General features: G+C 36.2%; 1 protein-coding gene across 2 annotated transcripts in view; it reads right to left on the reverse strand.

The window, feature by feature from the left end:
- The window catches only part of Tsp96F (Tetraspanin 96F), a 223706-nt gene extending 198894 nt beyond the window's left edge, over nt 1-24812 (reverse strand). The window contains exon 1 of one of the 2 annotated variants that reach the window (XM_069840192.1): nt 24587-24791. In XM_069840192.1, coding sequence (XP_069696293.1) covers nt 24587-24652 — 66 coding nt within the window. In that variant the 5' untranslated portion in view covers nt 24653-24791. Of the gene's footprint in view, nt 1-24586 lie in introns of both variants that reach the window. The other variant, XM_069840191.1, reaches the window with a different exon arrangement.
- Nucleotides 24813-25774: the final 962 nt, after the last annotated feature.

A 25774-nucleotide genomic window follows, 5' to 3' on the forward strand; every position in this document is an offset into this window, starting at 1 on the left:
AATGGAAACATAAAAATTGGAGATTTATCCTTTGAAGAGGTGGAAAAATTCAAATATCTTGGAGCAACAGTAACAAATATAAATGACACTCGGGAGGAAATTAAACGCAGAATAAATATGGGAAATGCCTGTTACTATTCGGTTGAGAAGCTTTTGTCATCTAGTCTGCTGTCAAAAAAATCTGAAAGTTAGAATTTATAAAACAGTTATATTACCGGTTGTTCTGTATGGCTGTGAAATTTGGACTCTCACTTTGAGAGAGGAACAGAGATTAAGGGTGTTTGAGAATAAGGTTCTTAGGAAAATATTTGGGGCTAAGAGGGATGAGGCTACTGGAGAATGGAGAAAGTTACACAACGCAGAACTGCACGCATTGTATTCTTCACCTGACATAATTAGGAACATTAAATCCAGACGTTTGAGATGGGCAGAGCATGTAGCACGTATGGACGAATCCAGAAATGCAAATATAGTGTGCTAGTTGGGAAGCCTGAGGGAAAAAGACCTTTGGGGAGGCCGAGACGTAGATGGGAAGATTATATTAAAATGGATTTGAGGGAGGTGAGATATGATGATAGAGACTGGATTAATCTTGCTCAGGATAGGGACTAATGGCGGGCTTATGTGAGGGCGGCAATGAACCTCCGGGTTCCTTAAAAGCCAGTAAGTAAGATGTTATTTTAGGAGAGTAGCAGAGTACACACTCTTAGATAAATAGTACGATTACAAATATTTAAACTGATAAAATGGTCTGATTTTAAGAGGGAAGGTAGTTTAAAATGTGAGCAATTCTATAACTTGGAAACATTGAATTTAGAAAGAACTGATCGATGTATATAACCTAAAAGTGATTATTTAATACGTGAAATAAAGAGGTAGATCACTTCAAAATCTGTATAACGCGAAACGCTCATTTCACTTCACTTACTATATGCAAGACATACAAAAAACCTAAACTAACCTAACCTGTCACAGATTTGTATTTGCGAGGCATACCAAAAACCTAAACTAACCGCACCGGAGAACTTAGAAAAATTCAAGTTGGAAGCTTCAGTGTCGCGTGCTATAGAAAAGTATAAAAATTGGCTGTAATATGTGAACCTAATGAGAAATCACCTGCAATAAAGAAAGCAATCCTACACTTCCGAAAACAAATAATGGCAGATCTGATTGCTAAATGTCTGGACTTGAAGTAGGCTACACGTGACACCTAAAATGTATGTTTCTTTTCAAGTAATCTATGGCGAATCTTCGGCCTCATCTCGCTATCATCAATCCTCATCGACGCTAGATAACCTACTAGTTGATAGAGCATCGTTAAATAACCAAGTAAAAAGTAAGGATTATACAGAGTCATTTTATTTTTACTTCAATTTTTATTGTGGCTAAGTTTTTGAATGTACTTCACTCCCACCCCCTCTACTAGTAAACTTACAACCGTCCACCACACAGAACCAAGGACGAGTATGCAGTGAAAGACGCCTGAACAGTACTGAGTTAGTGAGTATAGTACGTTCCAGAAATATGTTCGCGTTTTCCAGTGACGAAAGAGCTTTCAATATTGAATTATATTTTCGCACAGGTACTGTCGTCCATTTGCCTACGTCGCACAGTGGTCCGAATCGCTTAAAACCCGGACAAAAGTAATAACTTCTTTTCTAGTGGCCATATTAATTTGAAATTTGGTACACTTATTACTAATAACATGTTTCTAACGTGTGCAAATTTTAATGTCATTTGGAAATGAATAACTACCCCTATTGAGGGGTGAGATAATTATGCGTTCATTAATAAGGGCCAAATTAGATATTTTTATCACACTGCTGTTATTTTATTGCAAAACTCGATAAATGCAATAATTATAGTAATTTTATGTACACGATTTTATCAGCAACCCCTAATATAAGTTACGTAATCCACAAGTTTAAAATTATATATAATCTGTATAAGTTATAATCGAAATTCAATTAAGGATTGTATTTTTGTGGGTGAGTACATTCTTATATTTAGTAACATAAAGAATCCGTTAATATTTTCGTAGTTTTGTAGCGGTATTCAAAATGTTACGTACCATTTAATACTACTGGCGATATAACTTGTATGAACTTGCACACTTGTAAATTCCATTATATTATTGTGCTAAATCATATTAGAATATCTACATTTTTATACATTTTGTTATGGAGTTTATGGCTAAGCAGAAATAAAGTACGCATTTTGATACTTACAAAGGTGTTGAGCATTTGCATCTGAGAAGTGTGCCTTGGATGCACTGAGTAGTTTCATTATTGTAAATGCAGACAAGTTGAAATACAGAACTGTTTGAAGGTCGCAATTCAAACACCAATCAATCAATCAATCAATCAATCAATCAATCAATCTTCTTAATGTATCCAGATGTTTGCTGACGACATAAAGTCCACTGTAGTCTTTTCAGTTTTTGTTTTCATGAGAAATGAGGTGTATATTTGATCGTTCATTGTAGATTTCTGTTGCTAGTAGCCAGAGTTGGGGTGTAGTCAATATATACTGCAGGGCTGTGTCTTCTGCAACTGGTACTGATGATTTTAATTTACTTCTTTTGTGGTTTATGGATGGACAGTATAGAAGAATGTAAATTCAATCTTCACTTCTGCCCAATCCGAAAAGATAAAATTACTCAGACATGCTATCTACTGTCCGTCCAATTGGTTTTGTCGCAGGGTTGTAGAAAGGGGGGAACTCACATAACAGTTAATTACTTAACGAGGCCCTTTTATTTAAGTTATTTTAAACAGTTACACAATATTACGTAGACGTCCAATTCCTAACAGAAATTAATGTTTTCAGAAAAGAGCTAAGACAGCCCAGCCACTAGTCTTTACAGAGGGGAGAGCAGAAGCGAGTGGGGGAAACCAGGATGCTCGCTGTCAGATATAAGTGTCAAAATTCTGCTAGAAGTCCGTGTGGTCCAATAAATCCTGAACTTTCACTTCACATGCACTCTCACTAGCACTTATATTGTTCGGATAAGTTGCGTCTTTTGCTTTCAGAATTGCATAATAGGTCGGATACAAGTCATGATTGTGTTTAATTGTCATTTTTCTAATAGACATGTATTGATGTTTCGATAAATTTGTACGTACTATCACTGATAACGCTTCTTCTTCTGACAGTTTCGTAGCTTGTTTTCTTTTCTTCAGCCATGATTCACGAATTTTTTTACCCCTGGTAGGTGTCGTTGTGGTAATTTTTTTTAATAGTTTTGCTGAATTGTCGTCACCTCTAGCCCTCAAATTCATCACTGTGGCATATGAAAGCTCCTCAGCACCCACATTCTTCCTCAAATCATTTATTTTCCTCCTCTTACTTCTCTCACATAATTCTTGAAATTCTTTTGAAGGACGTCCAAACGTTTCTGAAGAGGAAGAAGCGGAAGGAATACCTGTAAGTGGTAATTCAATTTCTTGTCGTAACCAGTCTGAATATTTAGGAACAAACATTTTTTCGCTGCGATAACATTTCTTCCAAAGCTGATAGTACGGAAGAAAAAAGCGCCTTCTTATTACACTTCGTAGAGAATTTGTGCCACGGTTGTCCAAATGTAATTCAAATTTGTTCTTAATATAATCCACAACATATTCTTCTTGTTGCACACGAGTCCCACTGTTCTTTCCTTGAATTATGTCGTAAATTTCTCGGCGACTCACACGTAAATTAATTTTTCATACACTGTATTCACACATTATACACTGAACTGAGACCGACAGAAACCCTTTGGACACTGAAAAGTCAAGGGCCTGTACTGTTTACATCCAATAAATCATCCCTCAATATCTAAATATACAAACATAAATTTTACTGCGTGTTTATCTCGCAACATGTGTTGACGGACCACGCGCATAGGGATGATTTGAAGGTCACGATTCACAGTTCTGCAGGGTTCCGCAGATAAAACCTTCAGTAACGAACTTATAAATGTCTACCAATATACAATATGTAAGTTTCACGGTGTACACTCGTGAACATTTTTTTAAAACTCTAAAACATTTTTTATTTTTTCGCAAAACACGAGCATTAAAATTTGTATTTATTATTAGAACTTAGAAACAAAAAACAATGATAATTATAATTTTCCCCTATACATAAGACCGTAATACATTCATAAAAAATATTCTCAGAATTTTATTTTGCATTGTTAAGGCAGACACATTGTTAAAAAGTCAGTTACAAAATCGCAGAATTAATCACGAAAGATTTGTGTCACTTTTGCTCGTAAGTATTGACCAGAACCTTTGAAGTATTCTTCGAAAAACACTTGGTCTCATTAGAATGACTATTGAGGATTATTATTGACGTAATTTTGTACTTTTAATATGAAGTTTGAAAAATGACTTTTGTCCGGCTTTTTAGCGATCCGGACCACTGTGCGTCGCATCCCGGTTTTGCCCACCCGCTTCTGCTCGCCGTGTAAAGGCTAATGGCTAGGCTGTCTTAGCTTTTTTCTGAAAATATTAATTTTTGTTAGGAATTAGACTTCTACGTAATATTATACAACTGTTTAAAATAAATAACTTAAGTAAAAGAGCCTCGTTAAGTAATTAACTGCCACGTGATTTCTCTCCTTTCTACGACTCTGCGACAAAACCACTTGGATGGATAGTAGATAGCATGTCTGTGTAATTTTATCTTTTCGGATCGGTCAGAAGTGAAGATTGAATTTACAGTACGTAAGGTAATCTTTTATAGAGTAGGTACAGAATTATTTCAACGTGAGTTACTAGTACGAAGGACGAAACTGGTAATTGGAATTAGGTACAATAGTCTACAGTGCGATAATATGTACAAAAGAACTGAAGCCTGTAAAGAAAAGAACGGCCACCATTTTCAAAAATGTATTTAAATATCCATATTATAATTATTTATCAATTTAACTTCATTCTCTATATTGTTCGCTAATGTGCTGTAGACAGTATAATATGCACTGCATAATGAATACGTCCGAATGGACAGCTCAGTTCGTGAGTAAAAACACTTCTAGTTAATATAGTACTGTATTTTTATTAAACAAAAACCTAATAAAATTATCAAACTCAAAATCGCGATATTTCCTAGTTTACGTAAATGAATGAATTATTTTTCTTACCTAGTAAAGTGATTTGTTTGTATTTTATGCCAGTATCATTGAACTTCAGTCGTGGAAGGGGTAGCAAAAGGTATAGCCAGGTTAATATTAGACATGTTAGTAAAAATAAAATGATGTCCCTGTATTATACTGTATATTATGTATAAGCATTGTAATATTTCTAAACGTCCGCTTAATACATACAAAAATATTGAGTGGAGAATAAGTAGCTGTTAGTGCACTTGCTAGACCCACCTCCCAAGATACCGGGAAGTCGTCCAAGGATCATGGGAAGAGGTCTCGAAAGGCTATGTACTATATATGACTGCTAATCCCATCCTTACCTCGACGAATGGAACTGACAATAGGCGCGGGAGGTCGCTGAATACATACGCGTCATACAGTATAAATGTGTCGGTTAAACAAGTTCATTTAAGCACAATACAAGGTGGGTCAAAAGTTGCTTTCTCCAAACACTTCTTTACATTTAATTACATTCAATTTACATTTGGCTACACATTACTTTACAGATTTTGTTCAAAATGGAGGCCCTGTTTCTCGATAAACAATTCACAATATTTAGACACTTATTTACAGACGGCAGAACATAACTCACGATTTTCGTCGGGAAGAAAAACGTTCCAGTGTGAATATCACTGTTTTGAAGGTCATAACTCGAAAACCAAGCATTTCCGGACACATTTGTATTGTCTACATATGAGGAATACATACCTGAAATTATGCCCTCTATTTTTGAAACACTCTGTATATACACACTATATATGTGCATGCAACGTCCATTATTTGCACTTCAATTCACTCGTAAGTTAGATACTGAATATGAAAATATGTCCACACGTGAAATTACATGCTGTGTACTAACAGACGGCAAAAAAGTAACCATCGGTTAATTACACATGGCACGATAACAAACGTAATGCAGACATTCACAATAAATTAAAACACAATTGAAGAGTGAGGAAGGGGGGGGGGACAGGGGATATCCCTCTTTTTTTTATTTTACGGTGTACATCTCATTCTACTGGTGACGACAAGGACTACAGAACTGTCCAATCACAAACTGTTTAAATGTGGAAATAAGGTATCGGTAACAAACATTTGGTGCATTGGTTAAAAGCCACGAATGTCACAGATATTAAAACTTGATTTGTTCAATAATGCTGTTCTGTAACATTCCCTGTTTTTTTTTTTCCTTACCCTTCATATAAAATGAAACTAAATGGATCTAACGTGTCCGGAGAATGAACAGGAACAGAATTCTATAATTCATTCTCAAATAAAGACCACTATCCAGAAGACATCAAGGACATCCTCTGAAGAGACTTCTGCACAACTGAGGCCGAAACGGTTAGAGATATCTTATGCGAAGTTTTACCGACAGATGGCAGGAGCGCTCCATGCGGCGCAACATGTTGTAGGGCTATGTTTTGTCGTATGCTACAGTTGATTACGTTTTCCCACTTGTTGGTTTTCTGTGCGTGTCAAAATTATATTTACAGTTATTTTGTATAACCCAGTATAATTTAATATAATTCAATATTTTCTTACCTCATAATTTAATTTAATTTATAATAAATAATAACGTAAACCTGTATAATATTGAGCGATTCCCCGAGATGGGTGGGGAAATCTGCAGTATGCAGAATATAAATACGAGTAAATTGAATGTTCATGAATCTAAACGAGAACTTTGAGAACAATATGCACGAATAAAAAAATAGGAAATATGTCGAAATATTGCCCTCTTTAATAATAAGTATTTAAGAACCGTACGCTAAAAACAGGATATGCAGTCACCAATGTGTTTTTTATAGGGAAGAGACTATCGAGATTGAATTCCTTGTATTTTTTCTGTAGTTGCAGAAAGATCAAATGCAATTTTTAATAGGATGATATAATATGATCGCAGTAGTATCACGATTAGTCGTGCGTTTTGTAGGTTAAGGACATGCAGTTTTGAATACTGTATGGGGTGACTTTGAAAATTTGAACTTAAAACATGGCTTTAATAATTAGGGTACAGTACATTAAAAACATTATTCACGAAATGGATTTCACTACGGATCGTCCTGGATAATAAACATTCCAGTTTATCGAGAGTTTACTGCAGGCGTAAAATTCGGAGACTCCTTCAACTACTGCATATAATCTACGCTAACAGCTCGCTGTCGAGGTTGCATATGTTTTTATTAATTTTTCTTTTTCCTCTTCCAAAATGAAACTATAGTCAACAATTCCTTATCTGAAGTAGTTACTTTTATTTAATAGCTAGCTCTTTCGAGGCCCAATTGTATTACTTATATTTTTTAAGGTTTAAAGCATATATTCAGAATATTTCGGGACCTGATTGAAGAACAAAAAGCTTTCCCTGGTTTTTACATATAAAAACGTAACAAAAATTTGCCAGTTTTAGTTGTTTTTAAGAGTATTTAATATACTAATACACTACGTATATCCTCAATGTTTATATACCGAAAAACAAATGCACACGCAAAGCGCATCCCTCATAGTACACGTGCGCTATCTGTTGGTGCTAGTTCAGGATATCCCTATTCCACGATAGTTTGATGATGGCGAAACAGATTTTTTTAAAGTACAGTAAATACACGCATGAGTTTCCTTATTCTCTGTCACGTTTGCATTTGGCATAGTTCATTTTGACAGAGACTGAACAGAGAGTGTTGGTATAAACTCACTTGCGATTAAAACTGTACGTTAAGACTATGTTTATAGCTACACATTGCGTAAGACCGTGCCGTCTGCAAACTTGTTAGTTGAATCGGTTGGCCCGGGCGTTCGCCTCGTGAACCTGGCAGAGTTCGAGTTCTCACCCTCCGCAGACTGGACTTCCGTTGTTCCAAATCCAACTGCCGCCAAATTGCTTACGATTCATCTTGCCACGTGTTCTGTCCCTTTTCCTTCATCTCTCCATTACACTTTTAGCAGAAAGTCCTACACTCAAAGCAGACCTCAGACATTACTATTTCCAGTGTTTAATACCTGTACATTCAAACCGAATTTATACATCCCGCAGTTACTGTTCATTCGTCTAATGGTTTACATGAGCATTAAACAATTTCGATTAAAATTTGTATTTATTAAAAAATAACAGCGGATGTATGAAAGCTCACGTGCCATTTCTACCGATCAATTAAGGTAATCAGCAAGTGTAAAATGGTAAAAAATAACTTTGTTTTTAGTCTAAAACATCTACATTTCTCTAGAATTAATTTGATGTAATTACAATTTATTGCAAAAAAAAAATAACATCGAGAATAATCGAGGATCGTGGGTCGCAAAATGACGTTTTCATAATATAACACGACTTCTTAAAAAAACTACATTAGTTAAGAAAACATTAACTTTCGTTAACTGAGAGATAATTTTATTTCGTATGTTCATTTTATTTCAATAACAATTTTTAATGTGCATTTCCTGTAATTAATTCGTGACAGTTTAAAAATCAATGTCACATCGTTAGTAAAGACCTTTTTATTTTGATAATTTAGATAACATTACTTTCAATCCTTAATTTTATTGCAGTCTACCATCCTTGTGAGAATAACAATGTAGGCTGTGTTCGAAATTCGAACGTTTTTACTTACTTACACATTATCTTCAAGGAACCCGGGGATTCATTGTCACCCCCACATAAGCTCGCCATCTGTCCCTATCCTGAGCAAGATTAATCCAGTCCCTATCTTCATATTCCACTCCCCTCAAATCCATTTTAATATTATCCTCCCATCTACGTCTCGGCCTACCCAAAGTCTTTTTTCCCCCTCACGTCTTCCAACTAACACTCTATATATGCATTTCTGGATTTAATGTTCCTAATTACGTTAGGTGAAGCATACAATGCGTGCAGTTCTGCAACTTACTCCATTCTTCTGTAACTTCATCTCTTATCCCCAAATATTTTCTTAGGCACCTTATCCTCGAACACTCTTAAACCCTCTCTATTCCTCTCTCAAAGTGAGAATTCAAGTTCCACAACCATACAAAATAACCGGTAATATAACCGTTTTATAAAATTCTAATTTTCAGTTTTTATGAGTACTTGAATTCTTCCATCTTTTCAAAGGATAAATTTCCAATTTTTATATTTACATTTCGTACTAATTTCTGACCAATTGGAATGTATTACAGTACAAAATAAAGAATTAATTTAAAGCCATGTGTTAATGTAAAAAAGGTCCCACAAAATGAGTTTTTGTTTGGATACACGTTAAATTATTTGATTACCTGCTACATACAAAGACTTTCATGGTAAGCCTGGATCTCCGCGTAACTATAGGATTACAATAGACTAAACATAGCGCTTCCGTTCCTACTTAGCACATGTCATACTTCCACGCCCACTAACTGATAACTAGAGCTAGGATTCGTATGTAGTAAAAGCTAATACTTTTTGTTGGTATAGTTTATAAACATGCAAACCATGCCCCCCCCCACTTCTTATACTTTCCATTCTTGTCATTCAGTACTTCCATTACTTAGCGCTAAGGGTCTTTAATCCTCTTAACCACCACTTACAAAACAGCGGGGGTTTAAAAGCTGTATTGTCTAGTCCTTGTGACCTTTCTTGCATTTCGAGTCTTGTCAACCAAGCTTGAAACCTTAACCGGCATCACATCGACTCAACTATACTCGGCGTCATTTTTAATTGTTACTACATATAAATCCTAGCTCTACACGAGAAGCGTGGCAGAGAGGTATGCCATTTTACATTTTAAGATAGATTTGAAATACGCCGACGTAGTACGAATACAACAGTGCTATACTATTGTGCTATCTATACTCTATTCCAGATGTGTTGGGAATGCAAGTAAACAGAGGCAGACAGAGACAAAAAGCGCGGTTCACAAGCTGCCAAACTGACTTTGCGAAATTATTAATGAACATTGTCTGGGATTTTAATAGAGAGTAAAATAATATAATAGAGGGGCCAAGGTTCGAAACTGAACTGCAGAACCATCAGATAGATGGAAAATAATGTAATGTAGGCCTAGTATTACACGTACCTTTTGTTATCACCATTTCGTGTTTATTCACTCTCTGAAGTGCTGTCTTCTCAGATGTTGATGACCATTTCTTCAACCTCCTCCACTATATTGTCCATGTCCCACAATCGAGGTTCTTCTGTCACTATCACATGGCGAACACAGTCTGCCCATTTTTCAGCTGTTACGTGTTCGAAACTTTCATTAAGTAGCATTCTTACTTCTTGTAATTTAAATGTGGTATTGCGCGCCGCCACATAACCTTTCACTTGATCCCATATTAACTCAATTGGATTGAGTTCACAGTGGTACGGTGGTAGTCGTAACACTGTCATATTATGGTTTTTTTGCCATTTCGTCTACTACGTTTTTGTCATATGTACTTCTATGCTGTGAGACAAGAAATAACTCTTTTTTCAACAGCCCTTCACTGTCCAGCGGAATCTGTTTAGACTTAAGCCATTCCAGAATATTATCCCTCCTCCAAGCGGTTGTGGGTAACTTCTCCTTCTTCACAGTATGGTATGGGGCGTTATCAAGTACGATAACACTTTCCGGTTCTAGTTTGGGCAGTATTTTCCCAAACCACTCATGGAATGCCTCCCCTGTCATTTCTTCGTGGTACTCCTTCGTAGAATGCGACTCAAACACCCATAACGCATTATCTACGAACCCATTTTCATTTCCAATATGCACCACAATTAGCCGCTTTCCTTTTCCTGTTGGATTTCTCAAACTGACACTTAAACCTTTTAAAAAAGCATCTTTAGGACTAACTATTTTCTTATCTTGCCACACCTTAGCCCTGGTAATTCCTTCGTTGAGCCAAGTCTCATCCATATAATAAATAGTTTTGCCCTGTGCTCTATATCGTCTAATATCTCTGCGATACCTGCGGCGCCATATGACAATGTCATCCCGATCCAGTAAATAACTGTTTCTCTTTCTTTTTTCGAATTTGAAACCTATATGCAAAAGGAGTCTGCAAAGGGTAGTTCTACTGAAATTATTTATGTCATTATCTTCGTTAACAGCTGAAAGAATTTTGTCCAATGTTGGAATTTCATTACGTAAGTAAAATGAATGTACTTTACTCCTTATCGCAGCTTTTGTAAAATCATCGGTTGTATTTAATATAGTTTTAGTTTTTTTTTTTTTTTTTTTTGACTTGGCCCGTAGATCGATATTCATTTAATATTCTATATACACTGCTCTTCCCTACTCCCAAAGTTGAACACACTTTTGAAACTACGTCTGTAAGAGATACTTCAGGGTTATCTTTCACAAGAGTCTTATACACATTTATAATCTGTATTTCCCCCCCCCCCCCGCTTGTGCTTCTTGACTGGCGAATGTCTAGAACATCCTGGTTGAGAATCGTCATTCATGTCAGCACTCTACATTCAGTTATGCACAACACACTATATAAAACTAACCTGTACTTCGCAATATTGCAGTTCAATGCCTAACGCAAATCAATGACACTTGTACACGTTGTTGTTAAAATAACAATAATAGTGAACATTTATTTCACTCAATCTATTACCGCGTCGAAACACAACTGCCGGAAAGACAAGCGAGTTACAGTGAATCATGCTCTACTCTTATCTGCCGCTTGACAGCCAATGGCGTGGCGACATTCAGTTGAAGGTCACGTAATGTCTGTGACTCTCTCTCCCAGGACATCTGGAATGAACTGTAGAGTAGGCTAAACCGTACTTCTCAGGAGCAGAACCTACTCTTCAAGAGTTTCATGACAAATATGACCTAATCCCTCTTCAGCATGACCAGTAGAAGCATTTCGTTTCTGCGCACTTTGAAATGTTTGTTGTCGGGCTATAGCGAGACGTTCGTAGGCGAAACAAATCGCCTGAAGTATTAACGAACCTAAAAACATGATTTTCAATGTCTAAAAAATAACTTTTACGACTTAGAAAATCTTTACATAATGTGATTCAGTATATTATACCCGATTACCTCTAAAAATATTCGCAAATATTCCCGTAACAATTTGTATAGAGCTATATTTTCTATTAAAAGAATAATTCTGCTACGTTAATGAGAAAGCAGTGATCTATTAACGATATCTGATATGCATTTTACATAATCGAAAGGACCACGAAATTAAATTCAAATAGTCGCTGGTTAAATGCTACAAAATAATCGACAGTCCCCACTATGTCATCTCAATAAATTTAATACTAACATATTTCTTCGCAGTCCTGTACTGGAGCACGCAATATATTATGCCCACTACTAACACGTTTGTGTATTTCTGTATCGATTTTTTACTCCCACGGTTTCACCAATGACCTTGACAGCCCCGAGTGGGCCCAAACAAAGCTGATCTCTGACATTTGCTTATCAGTGGCTGTAAAACATGTGGTCATGAACATTAACCTTCACTCCATTTGTTTGCGTTACCACAACAACCCTGCCCTGCTGTCGAATTTAACCCTTCGATTATTTCAACATGTTACCTTTCTGCATCTGTGTGAGCTTGATTAAGTTTACCTTCAGCAAAAGCACGGATGAAAAATTAGGAGTAGTCTACCTTACAATACAGGAGGCAAGACCTGCCCTATGACCTTATGTGCTGTAGCACCAATGGGTATGGAGGAAGACAAGTTTTATTCTGAGATAAACTTCTGTTTCAGAGGATTCGTATAATATTCACTAGAGCTGGGGACGGAGCGAGTAGAACTGTTGAGTTACTCGGTTCTATCGGTTTATGTGCTTGGCAGCGGAGCACCCAAGTTACTCTGCTAACCGTAGCCGTTACCGGTCAGTTCAAACGTTCAAACAGAGATCACGTGTTTTACTTAATTCTAGCAGACAACAACGTAGTTACTGTTGTATTTAAATATTTTCTGCTGCAGGAGAAATTATTTCCTTCTAGTATTGAAGAGGAGGTCATCCTATTATATGACCTGTCAAGTGGACCTAATGAACATTGACAGTCTGAACATATTACTATACATACTTATAATAATATTATTATATTATTATTATTATTATCATCATCATCATCATCATATTAGAGTGCTTGATTAATATTAAAATGTGTTAAAAAAAGAAGTGCATTATATTTTTCTTCTATTTGTGTTTATTGGATTTGTGTTACCTCATCAGTCATAATTTTATTTGTATTTATTTCTACGAATTATGTTACCTAATTACTTTAATTTATCAATAATATTACTCTTCACCAAAGAGGACATGGTTGTATTGAAGGCTAGTAATGCTATAAAATAAATAAACATTATGTTCTTCAGTTTAAGATTCCACGTTTTATTGATCATTTTATCCACTTTCCGTAATAGTAAATAATTGTGTGCGTTATTTTTAAGTGTTTTAGGCAGCGCTTCATGGAGCCCGTTTCTTTCTATCTCCTTCTTTAATTAGCTGCAGCGTTTAACGTTTACATCACATGTTAATTTATTAGCTGTTAGTATTATACATTATTTTATCAATTTTATTTCGTCTGTCATAAATAACAACATTGAAAGTTAAATAGGCATTTCATACAAAATAACTCCGCAAATAGTTGTAATCACGCAAATTATATTTGCAACCGCCATTTTTCAATGAAGAGAAGCACGTTTTTCTCGTAAATTGGCAAAGCGAAAGCGCTTTACTACAACACTTTTAAAACACGCTTGGTTTCACTTTCAAAGTACGTTCTAAAATCGACTCAATCTATCTAAATTTTTAATCTGCCGCCACAAATTTGTACTCGGTTCAACCGAGTAATGACGTCACAGTAACTGCTCCGAACCGAACCGCTCCGTCCCTAGCCCTAATATTAACCATTCTAAAAGAAACTCTCTTTCTGATAGCTCATTATTTCCCTCCTCGCACAGTTCACATGCCAGGTCTCGCCTCCTCAACTATACTTACTTATTGTTTTAAATACTACAAAATGTTTTACTAGTTTTTACATTATTATGTTAATACGGTGATGTGTCACTGTCATAACATTAGCCACCGACGTAGCTCAAACGGTAGAGCGTTTGCTTACTGATCTGGAGCTTCGGTCAGGCGTCAGTTCAATTTTCATTTTTTATTTTAGTAGGTTATTTTACGACGCTTTATCAACCTTTTAGATTATTTAGTGTCTGAATGAGATTGTGATAATGCCGGTGAAATGAGTCTCCGACAGTTACCCAGGATTTGCTCATATTGGGTTGAGGGAAAACCCCGGAAAAACCTCAACCAGGTAACTTGCCCCGACCGGGAATCGAACCTGGGCCACCTGGTTTCGCGGCCAGACGCGCTAACCGTTACTCCACAGGTGTGGACTCGCGTGAGTTCGATTCCCATTTGTGACGATTACGTGGTTGGTTTTTTCAAGGTTTCTCCCAACTGTAAGGCGAACATTAGGTAGTAACATTGCGAATCCTCGGCCTCATCTCGCCAAACAATAAATACCTCGCTATCACAAATTTCCTCGAAACTAAATAACCCAGTAGTTGGTGTAGAGTTGTAGGCATAAGTAACTAAAAAATATGTATTACCATTAGGCCTATTAAATTTATTCTCAGTTTTCCGGTTTTTTGTCAGATTTCCTACGCCATTATTATTATTATTATTATTATTATTACTATTATTATTGAAAATTTAAATCACGCCATATTTATAAAACTATTTAAATTAATAAAACAGCATGTCATATAATGTGAACACTAAAGAAATAATTGTATTTATTATAATTTGTCTTAAATGACTGGCTGTGTCTTAAGGCAACTTATTAAACTTAAGCAACATCATTTTTTTAATTAGAATCAACAAATGTTTTTATTTTTCTTTTATTACTATTATTATACTTATTGTCTGCAGACAGACATGATACAAGTACATATTATAGAAGTGAAGTAGTCTTCATCGGGATGAATGACAAGCTCCATGCAGAAAAAAACAAGAAAAAAAAAACAAGCGCTACCTACCTACAATTCTTAATTAATAATAAATATAATACACAGTAGCATAGTTATTGGCAGCTGAAAGCAAAGTATTGAAAATATCAAATAAAGAAAATAAATAGTACGCGCGTGAACTAACCAGCTGACTGTGAGGAGGGAGCTAGTCTAGGCAAGCAAGACCAGGAGACATAAACACGTGATGTGTCATCTAGCAGCGCATGGCTGTGCTAGCTTTATCACAGGTTTTCATAAACACAGGAGTAAAATGACGCCCAACGCTCGCTTATCTTCAGCTCTCGGCCAGTGCGTGCGGTACTGCGCCGTTCAAGTCTAGGCGTGTGAAAATAATCTCACTGCCGAATCCCTCTTAATAATGCAAGGTTTTTTCTCAATATTTTTTTTACATATTTACAAATTGGCAAAAAGCCTAAAAGTATGTAAAATCAGATTATCTGTCTCTCTGTGTACAATAAAAATAAGGATTACTTCTTAACATAACCTACCAAATGTCAGCTTCAAAATAAGCTCTCGTTCAATGTTCTGCAGTAAATGGTTCCAGAGTTCTGAGCGCTGAAAGAGGCTTGTTTTTATAAAATACGCTAAATTTGTCGCTCAATAATACGAAAACCGTTTGACTTTCGATAGTATATTTTTGAAAATGCACTCCCCTCAGCACCTTGTATAAGTAGGGAAAAAATTAGATTATAAAAAATGCGAGGTTTTTTACTGATCGATTTCATATGGAATAGCCCATATGTATGTGTGTGTGTATATATATATATATATATATATATATATATATATATATATATATATATATATATATCAAATTCAGCACATAGGCAATGAAGAGTTGACAACACCTTTGCTGAGCGCAGCTTGTTTGTAGTACGATATTTTGTTTGTACTATCTGCAACGTCAACCTGATAAGCAGCATACAGCTTTAATCAGGCAATAAATAGTAGTGGTGGTAGTGGCGGTATATATATATATATATATATATATATATATATATATATATATATATATATATATATAGTGCAGTTGCTGCTGTTTGAACTAGTATCTTTCTACGAGTCTTTAAAACTGAAGTACGCCACATGGTGTTTACATTACGAACGTATTGAGGATGCCGGTTTTCAAAGCGTGACGCACGATCCACTTATTCGGAATTTAACTGTTAGTCCTAGCAAACTGCTGTTTACAGGAACGAAAGAGTAATTTGGAAGAGTGAAAGACGGCGATTATGTTAAAAGTACCGGTAGAGTCAAAGTTCAAACAAAGACAAGCGGTGCTACCTGCAAAAGTAAAAGTTGCCCCATTTCTCTTTTAGAATATATTGCAAGGTAAAGAGTACATTCCTATACTACTGGGTGTTCATTTCAAAGTGTGTCATGACGTCACTGTTGTTGGGTCACCGATTTGAAGCGAGTTTCAGCTTATATGTTAGAGAAGTTGCCTATTATTTAAGGCGTTCTTCAATCTGAACTTGAGAACGTGTACGGTATAACTTGAATGTCGTAGCAACAGATGGCGGTCTGTACGGTCTGTGTGCTACCATAACCTCTTTCGAACTGTGTTTTGCGCCGGCAAGTCGTACGCAGGGTATTTGTTATCATCGGTTGCGTACGGTAACATTTCACAACACTAATCAAATGCTCCGTGTCCATGTTGACCGTCGAAGTTAATGTGAACAAATACGTAAGTAATCGTCTTAACCCTCTCCCCATATCCCGACAGTACGTATTTCCAAACAGTTCACATTCCTGCCACTACCGGCGTTACCGTACGTATCGGTAAGTACTCTTCTGAATGAACGCCGTACTTGGTAGGCAACTTCTCTGGCACATAAGTAATACACCTCTGCGGAAGTGTAGGAAGACTGAATTCTCTAGGCTCATCGGCTAGCCACATGACGGCATACAGCGAGCCATGACACACTTTGAACTGAAAACCCAGTAGTTATGCTTCCTTTGATGCCTTCTATCACGCTCTGGCCTCCACTTGCGATATTTATTCACTCTGTGTACATCGGACAAAGTTTGAATGTAAAACATTTCGTATACAAAACTGTTTTATCATTATTTGTGTTATATTAACAGTTCTAGTTAAATATAAAAATGACCGCTTAACTGAGCTGATATTAGCCAGAGTGCTTCCGACGGCCAGGCAGTTTCGTTTTCTACTGTATGTCGATCTCAAGAAAAAAGCTGCAAGCCAATTCCCGAATTGTACAGATAACGCAAATAAAATTTGGAGCTCTCTTATTGTGTTAAGTTTCGCTTACAACACACTGCGCATGTGCAGTAAACAAGAGCCCCTGTATGTATGCTACTTGTGGACAGTCTTGTGAAATTATTGCCTACATACAGGTGGACTCCCATCAAGACTGGCCCCAAATTTTAATTCCGTATCTGTACAAAAACGTTCAATACTGTAACTTGCAAAATGTATTGTTGTTGTTTAGTCAACTGTCCGAAGACAGGTCTGAATCTCTCAAGTGATACCAAGAAGCCACCACTTGAGGCAACTAAACCAGGAGATAATGGGTGGGGTGGCCAGTTCCTTTCCCCCTCACAAATGTATAACATGTAGTTTTTAACCAAATTAACTATGCATCGAGGCATGCGGCATTCATCATTAACATGTTACGAGATGTTAGAATGCCATGATAAACATGAATGCCGTGTCTCCTGGGCAGTGACAATCATTTGTTAAGTATTCATTGAGAAATGCAAATTTGTATTTTTCCCCATCTTGAACGAATATTGCAAGTTATGTCGCGAGTGAAGAGTTGTTAAATGAACATTATAATTTTGATAATTCGAAAATGGAAAAGGCTGTTAATATGTAAATATCTTCTGCCATCTTCCTATTACTGTACTCCAACCAGGAGAAAGTCTCAGGGGAATGAGACGCAGCGGGGTAATGCTGTGAATGAATGTTGATATCATAAGGCGTCATAAGGTCAAACACGTGAGTACAAGCATCTCCAAAGCACAAACGATAACACTGATACACACATACTTATACTACCCTAGTTACAAAATTAGATCACGGTTAATCTCCTGGGGCCATAGTCATAGACATTCTTAGCGCGGGCTTCCGGTGGGTGATCAGCGAACTAACGTTTTTCGTATTCATGAACTAGTGTTAGCGATATAATATGATATGAATCCTATACAAGCAACCAGTTGATAGCCGGGGCTAGTTTAGCACGCTCATAGCGCGGGCTATTGGAATGTCTATGAATAGCAGCCCTAGTCTTTTAATCCCTCCATACAGGAAATAACATATGCAAGAGAGCGCATGTTTTTTAAACTGACGTTATAACGGTAATATTATCTATCTACTTCGCTTCAATAGATGACGCAATAGTAAGCATATTCCTTTCACGGTTAATCTCCTGGTTGGAGAACAGTAGATTCCAGATTCTTTTAAGACGGAAGATCAAAAGTAAATGAAAATCAAGGACTTCAAATTACAAAGATCGTTTTTTCGAAAGCTAACGTATTCTGTGAGATAATTAATTTTCTACAAGTAGGCCTACTTCATTTTCCTTTGGAGTTCTACTTTTCCAGTAGCTTACTAAACTCCGATATTACAAGACAATAATTAAACAAGTGTTACTGTATGGGGCAGAAACATGGACAATTAGCGGTAATAAAATATATCAGTCCCAACCGATACCCTAATTTCTTCATCCTATTTTCAATCCGTGTTTCTACGCACAAATTTATCAATCAGCATTTCGTTATCACCATTATATCATCGATTCTGAATATATTCAGCAGTTTAAATAAGATTTTAGATAAAAAAAATAACTGCCTTTCAAGTTATATGAAGTAATTACCTATACTTTTAAGTGGTAAAGGGCTTACTTAAATTTAATAAATTTTTTCTCTCCGAAGGAAACGTCTATGGTGGAATCTGAAGCAGTGTATCTTAGCAGACTTTAAAAGAAAACAACAAAACTAGCAGCTATATCTGACCTTCAGAAAGTGGCCTAGAAACAAAACTAAACGAAGGGTGGCAGTGTGAAGACGAACTGGAGGGGATCCAAATATCACTCTGCTGACACCGCAGTGTCCTTCTCTCCCTTCGTCTCGTTTGCTTCCGAGAAAAGGAACATGTGGGAAGAGGAAATAGACAACATAGCCGGAACAGAGACCAGGATGCGCGTCCCTGACTGGGAGAAGGATAAACTCGCTTTTATGCCTGTCGTAAAGTCTGTCACTCACGCCCGCCGTCCGCCATTAGAATAATTTCGCAATAAAATTTACGATTACGCTGTGACTCGTTTCCTAATAACGCTTCTCCCCAACGTTACGCACAGATCGGTGAAGAAGCGTCTTAACGACTGAAAAATTGTCAACCGACTACAATCCTAAAACACGATCCCCCTCACTGTGTCGTTATTCAAACAGTATTTGGATGTACAAGTGCGCAGAGGCCTATTTGAAGACAACCATCAACAGGTAGTTTTTAATTTTATAAAATACACATTTTTAAAATGACGAGAGATTGGAATGATTCGAGTTTTTAACAACAGTTCTCCGTCTTTTCGTTTGCTAATCATTTGGCATTGGTGTTAACAGACGAACCTGGCAATTAATCGTTATCATGTAGACGCCGTGTAGCCTAGTTACCGGTACGAATAACATGAATCATGCTGTAAGTAGGCATGGCTTTGTTTATGTCATATTTCAGTCGCAGTCAGTTCGCAGTAATCTACCCAATTTTCACTCAACACTTTCAACGACATGATCGAAACAGGGTTGCCAGATTTTAGATCTACCAAAAAGAGACATTCTTTTTTCATCATAATATACAGTACTTAAGTTACGTTTTGTTTTAAAGAACGAATGGCATGAATATGGGCAGAATTGACATTTTCATGACTATAAAAAGGAAATAAAAAATATCTCTTTACATACAGTTGAAGAAACTAATATTCAAAATTGAAATTTTAATTTAAAAAAACATAGGCCTATTATAGATACATGTTTCCAAATACAAAATAATATTTATCTAGCTGTAAGTTACATCACGTTTCTCTGGGGGTCTTTCCGAAGGGCTTGTGGCAATATGTTATATAAAATTATTAATTTAGTGACTTAATAACAGTTCTCTCTCATTGATTTCCTCAGCTGTTTATTATTAATTGTAAAGCACAAATTCCAAAATATGGCACCAGATGTGACAAAATATTTAAATTTCAATGTTTATTAATTGATAACAATGACATAAAATTTACTGAAACTTGAATTCATATTTATTTTATGCTCGAAATCTATAATTTAACATACCGTGCAGTATACATTTTCAGAGCTTCCTACATATTTATTAATGGACTTCAGCATTTTCAACAAGCTTTTTTCCATTCTCTTTGCCATGCATTTGGGACGAACGTCTCTTTTTAAATGTTTAGAAATATCATATTCACCTCTAAATTAGCTGTTACAAACCTTACACTTGCGAAAATACACTCAGGGACAAAAATCCGGACACTTTAATATTTGCTGGTATTTTGCAAAACATTATCTTCTCATACAATATAATGGTAGCCATCTGTTGTTATGGAGACGTGTATACATTGTTGATTGTTTTTTGTTTTATAAACAAGCCATTACAACCAAATATTCCAATTTTGCTTTCGGAGTCTCAGCTATAACAATTTTGTCTCAACCATTTTGTGCTTCATTATCGTTATCATTCGTTATTTCTTTATTTTTACATTTTCTGAGTTTAAGTGGGATTGTAACATTTGTCTTAAAACAAGATGCGACCTGAAGATGTGGCTCGAGCTGTATACCCTTTACGATGATGGACGCAGTGTACGTTACATTGCAAATGCTATGAATATGGATAGAAGCACAACCCATGATGCCATAAAACGGTATAGAGAGAGACCCTAGAATATACCAGAAGACCAGGTTCGGGTCGTCCAAGAGCTACAAATCCAAATGAAGACAGGTATATGGTGTTGAGAGTTCTTAGGGAGCGCAACCTGCCAGCTACTAGTGTAGCCCAGCAATTTGTTAACATGCATGGACGCCCAATTTCCGCCAAAACAGTTAGAAGGAGGTTGAAAGCAAGTGGACTGATATCAAGTAGACCTGCAACTGGTCCCAGACTTCTCAGGATGCATCGAGTTGAACGACTGCATTTTGCAAATGATCACAGGGATTGGAGAAATGGACAGTGGAGCTGTGTTCTGTTCACAGATGAGTCCTGCTTCAATCTGTGCTCACCTGATGGACGTGAAAGAGTTTGGAGATGGAGGGGAGAACGATTTTCACAGTGTTGCATTTCCGAAAATGTGCCGTATGGAAGTGGTGGAGTGATGGTTTGGGCAGGAGTGTGTACGGATGCTCGTACAGAGTTGGTTTTTGTTGAAAATGGCAGACTAACAGCTGATATGTATATAAATGAATGTTTGGCTGATCATGTTGTGCCATTTGGCCAATTTGTAGGCGATAATTTTGTTTTAATGCATGATAATGCACGGCCGCATATTGCCCATGCGGTCGGAGATTATCTCCAAGAAGTGGGAATCCATGTTTTTCCATGGCCAGCAAGGAGTCCAGACATGAACCCAATTGAACACGTGTGGAACATGCTGGGACGGCGTGTTAAGAATAGACGAGCGAGACCAGAATCGTTACAAGAGTTGAGGCGAGCACTTGGCGAAGAATGAGAACTTATTCCTCAAGAAGACATTGCTAACCAAATTGAGAGCATGCCAAGACGTATGGATGCAGTTATTCAAGCCAGAGGGGGTAATACCCGTTACTAAAAAGAGTTTTTAATGTTTAAGGCACCATAAAATGAAAAAACAGTTAGACCAAATGATGCCATAGTTATATGCCCGTTTTAATTTTCTCATCAGAGATTTTTTTTTTTCAAATGTTGTCGTATAAGGTGCTAAATGAAACATCATTTTGTTTAAATGGGTTTTGTTTCATTTTGAAATAATTGGCAACAAAATGCAAGCAAATATAGAAGTGTCCGGTTTTTTTTGTCCCTGAGTGTATTAGTTTTTTCCTATATAAAAACCTACATTGTTAAGAAAATTGATTTAAGTTTGTTATAATTATTTAGACCTAGGACAAAATAGTTACTAACTATACAATTATACATGTGACGTTAATTTTCTAAAGGAAGGACTTTTTGCGTCTCGCCTCGAATCGAAGCGGGACTCGGGACTTTTATATGAAAATCGGGACATCTGGCAACCCTGGATCGAAATAGTTTACGTTCTATCTTTCCAAGTTGCTCATTGTGTACAATGACACGTACTGTGCATGTAAAATAATGATTTCATACAATAAAGACACAAGTAACAAATGAAAGGTTCCTCACCCAACAATTAAACTAATTTAAAACTAGAAATGAATACAACGCCTGCTTGTCTGGATGACGTACGTAGTTTGTGACAAAAATCCATTACGGAATTGGTTAAATTTTAAGCAGGTTATTTTTATTTATTACTGTACTCTACGTTCATTTTCATTGAAGTTGCACAAATTTAGGCCTATGTATTTTTAAGAAGATCGCTATAGAGACAAAAACTAAGACTTAAAATAATATGAATCTTGAATAGAGCATCTTCGGTGAATTCTGCGTTATTTCATTCTTGTTTCTATGAGAACTTGTTACTCAGATACCACAAACTGCTACAGAACTAAGGTGGGTCGTTATGTTACACATTGAAATTTTTATTGCATAACAAACGGACAACAGAATTTGCACTACAGACATTCTAAGCGCTTGGTTGCCTTTTACATTTCCCACTTTCTTACTGAATCTAACAATGAGAAATGATTACTTTATGGCATATATGTTAAAGCCACGTAATTTACAAAGTGCTATTGTGTATACAGAATGTTTCTAAAATGCATTCTGGAAAACATCACGTTGCAAAGAATATCAAGTTACGTGAATTCAATATTGGAATCTGCCCTCTCTCAGTCCTCCAGTCAAATGGGGCACAGCGCGTCTATCTAGGTTAACGTATTCATATTCAAGTTCTTATTACCGTACACTCTAAATATCTTGGAGTTAACTCAGGATGCAGTGCTGAATATGACGTGTACAACAGCGTGTTGTACCGTATCTGACTAGGGGGATGACATTGCGATGGCAGGCTATGACAGCTTCCTAAGCCTATATAATACTGAATTTACATAACTTGATATCCTTTATCATATATGTAGGCCTACTATTCTTTTCAGACGCCATTTTATAAACACCCTGTATACATTCAAAGATAATTCTATTGGTATGATGTCATGATGAAAGAGATCAATTTCATATTTCTCTTGAAATATTCTAACCGTACCTTTATCAATCAATCCTTCAGTGTGTTCCTACGTACAGCTATCAAATTGATAGAAATGGTAAATAAAAATTCTATATCCTGGAATTGTGACATCTACTCTGAAGGTAGCCTAGAAAACGGCATTTCAGCAAATTAGCGTCAACCACATGTAGAACATTATTCATTATGCCTACGATTTAGCCACAATAATTATTGTAAAAATGACAAAAATGCACACAAAGATAGGCCTAATATAACGATAGTATTTCCTCCAATTATATTTTGTACATTTTATACCCAGTCTAAAAATACTCAATTGACTTGAAACAAGCATAGTTAGCTCAACAAACCACTTAATTTTTTGTGCTCTTAAAACACACTTTTATAAGCACTGCATCAAGATCAAGTTTTTTACATAGTCTACCGGTAATATATTTAAATTCGAATTTTAAAAATATTATGTTCTTGACAAATATGTTATGAACGTAACAGGCATATTATATGCCACAATTTAATACATTACATGGTTGTAAAAAAAAAAGTGTGGCTTTGGTGTCAAAAGACAATGCAATAAACAGGTCCAATAATTACGAATTTCGAACCTCCTGTTTGGATCTGTTCTACGTAAGTTGAATTCGAGTTATCGTTAATGTAAATTATCAATTAATATGCAAAACGCAAGTTCAATATGACATTAAAAGCAAAGCTGCCTTCATTATGTACCAATTCTCCGAATGCTTTTAATTACTATAATTATTTTTCACGACAGATCTGTACAGACTACAGTTCCAATCTCTATTTCAAGAAAGCCAAATGTCAATAACATTAGTCAATGAGACGCGAACTGGATAAGCCTATGCGTGATATGTATTTTGTAATATACAAACATGCATGTGGAACCATGCATGTTATTTATGGTTTTATTTCATTCTCATGTCATAACAACACACTCGTGGCCCACTCAATATGTTCTACGGCAGGGCGTGGACGGTCATCCATCTACGGACACCAAATATGGTGCTATTGGTTATTTTTGGGCTTCGCCCTCCGTCCAATATCGAATAAATTACACAAGTCTCCTCATACACAACTCTCTTATAGTCGTCAATGTATACAAGTTCTTCAGATTGTATTTATTCCCTGCATAACAGCATCCTACAATTTATTTTAAGCATAGCACATTAAAAATAGAATTTGACAATACCTACTCACCCAAAATATTAAGTTGACAAGTACCACAAGGTATTTCAAAAGAGCATAACAGCCCGTTAGACCCATAGCTTATGCGTTATAAATTGTAATTATAACAGATAGCTAGAGGTAACACTTTAACTTATGCACACACAACACAAATAAATCACCACTCACTACTACTTCACTCCACCGGTGTCGGCCTCTGTGTGTGAATACATCGCATGTATACACAGAAGAAGCTGGACCAAAGAGTAAATAGCGATGTAAGCGGCGAAGATGAGAACTAACGTCATTTGTAATCTAAACTTAACGCTGGCAGCGCTAATAGCGGAAACATTTCCTATACACAGTTTTCGTAAAATATAAGTATGGATGAATTCATATATGTTATGCCAAAGTTTCAATTACGATTGTAAAAAGTTGCACATTATTCTTGCTTACAAAAACATACTGCTCTTTCTAGGTGCGCCCTACTACACGGCTGCTGTACATACGGTATTCTCCTTTCACAATTGAAGACATTATTACAAAAACAGCCCTAGTCAATTTTAATGAAATTGAATTACGGACACATTTGCTGCTATTTCAAATGTTTATAGACTCCAAAACTGACACATGTCAGGTACAAGAGTCACAAGGATAAACATCAGTTGTATGGAAACAGCTGACATGTGTTGTTCTATTTATTTTTATTGTTCTCTTGAAAAATAGCAAGTTTGACAAGGGTTGTTTTTGTAATAATGTCTTAAATTTGCAAATTAACCACGTCAGGATCCTTTACAAAATTCACCAACACCGTTTATTATTGTTATTGAATGCAGTAGGTCGAACGGCTAATGGACTAAAGCGTCGCCATTCTACCCGAGAGACCCTGATTCAAATACTGGTGAAGAGAATTAAATCAGGAGTTGGGGGGGGGGGGGCAAAATTATAAGGTATATCACATGACGTCCTCCCGCCCTATTTCCTCTGAAATTAACTATTTCCCATGCCGTAAACTGGGGTAAACTTAACTAAAAAATAATAATAATAATTTAAACCATAGCAGGTGCACTGAACATATTTTTAAAGTTAATTATTTTTTCTCAGTTTCTTAAATATTTCCTATTATCAAGTCACAAATAGAGCTGATACTGGGGTAACATGGTGTATTTATTTTTATGGTCAAGTTTACTCCTCTTTAGAGTAAATTTTCAATTTCCACTG

The sequence above is a fragment of the Periplaneta americana genome, chromosome 11, assembly GCF_040183065.1.
Source record: "Periplaneta americana isolate PAMFEO1 chromosome 11, P.americana_PAMFEO1_priV1, whole genome shotgun sequence".
Taxonomy (NCBI): domain Eukaryota; kingdom Metazoa; phylum Arthropoda; class Insecta; order Blattodea; family Blattidae; genus Periplaneta; species Periplaneta americana.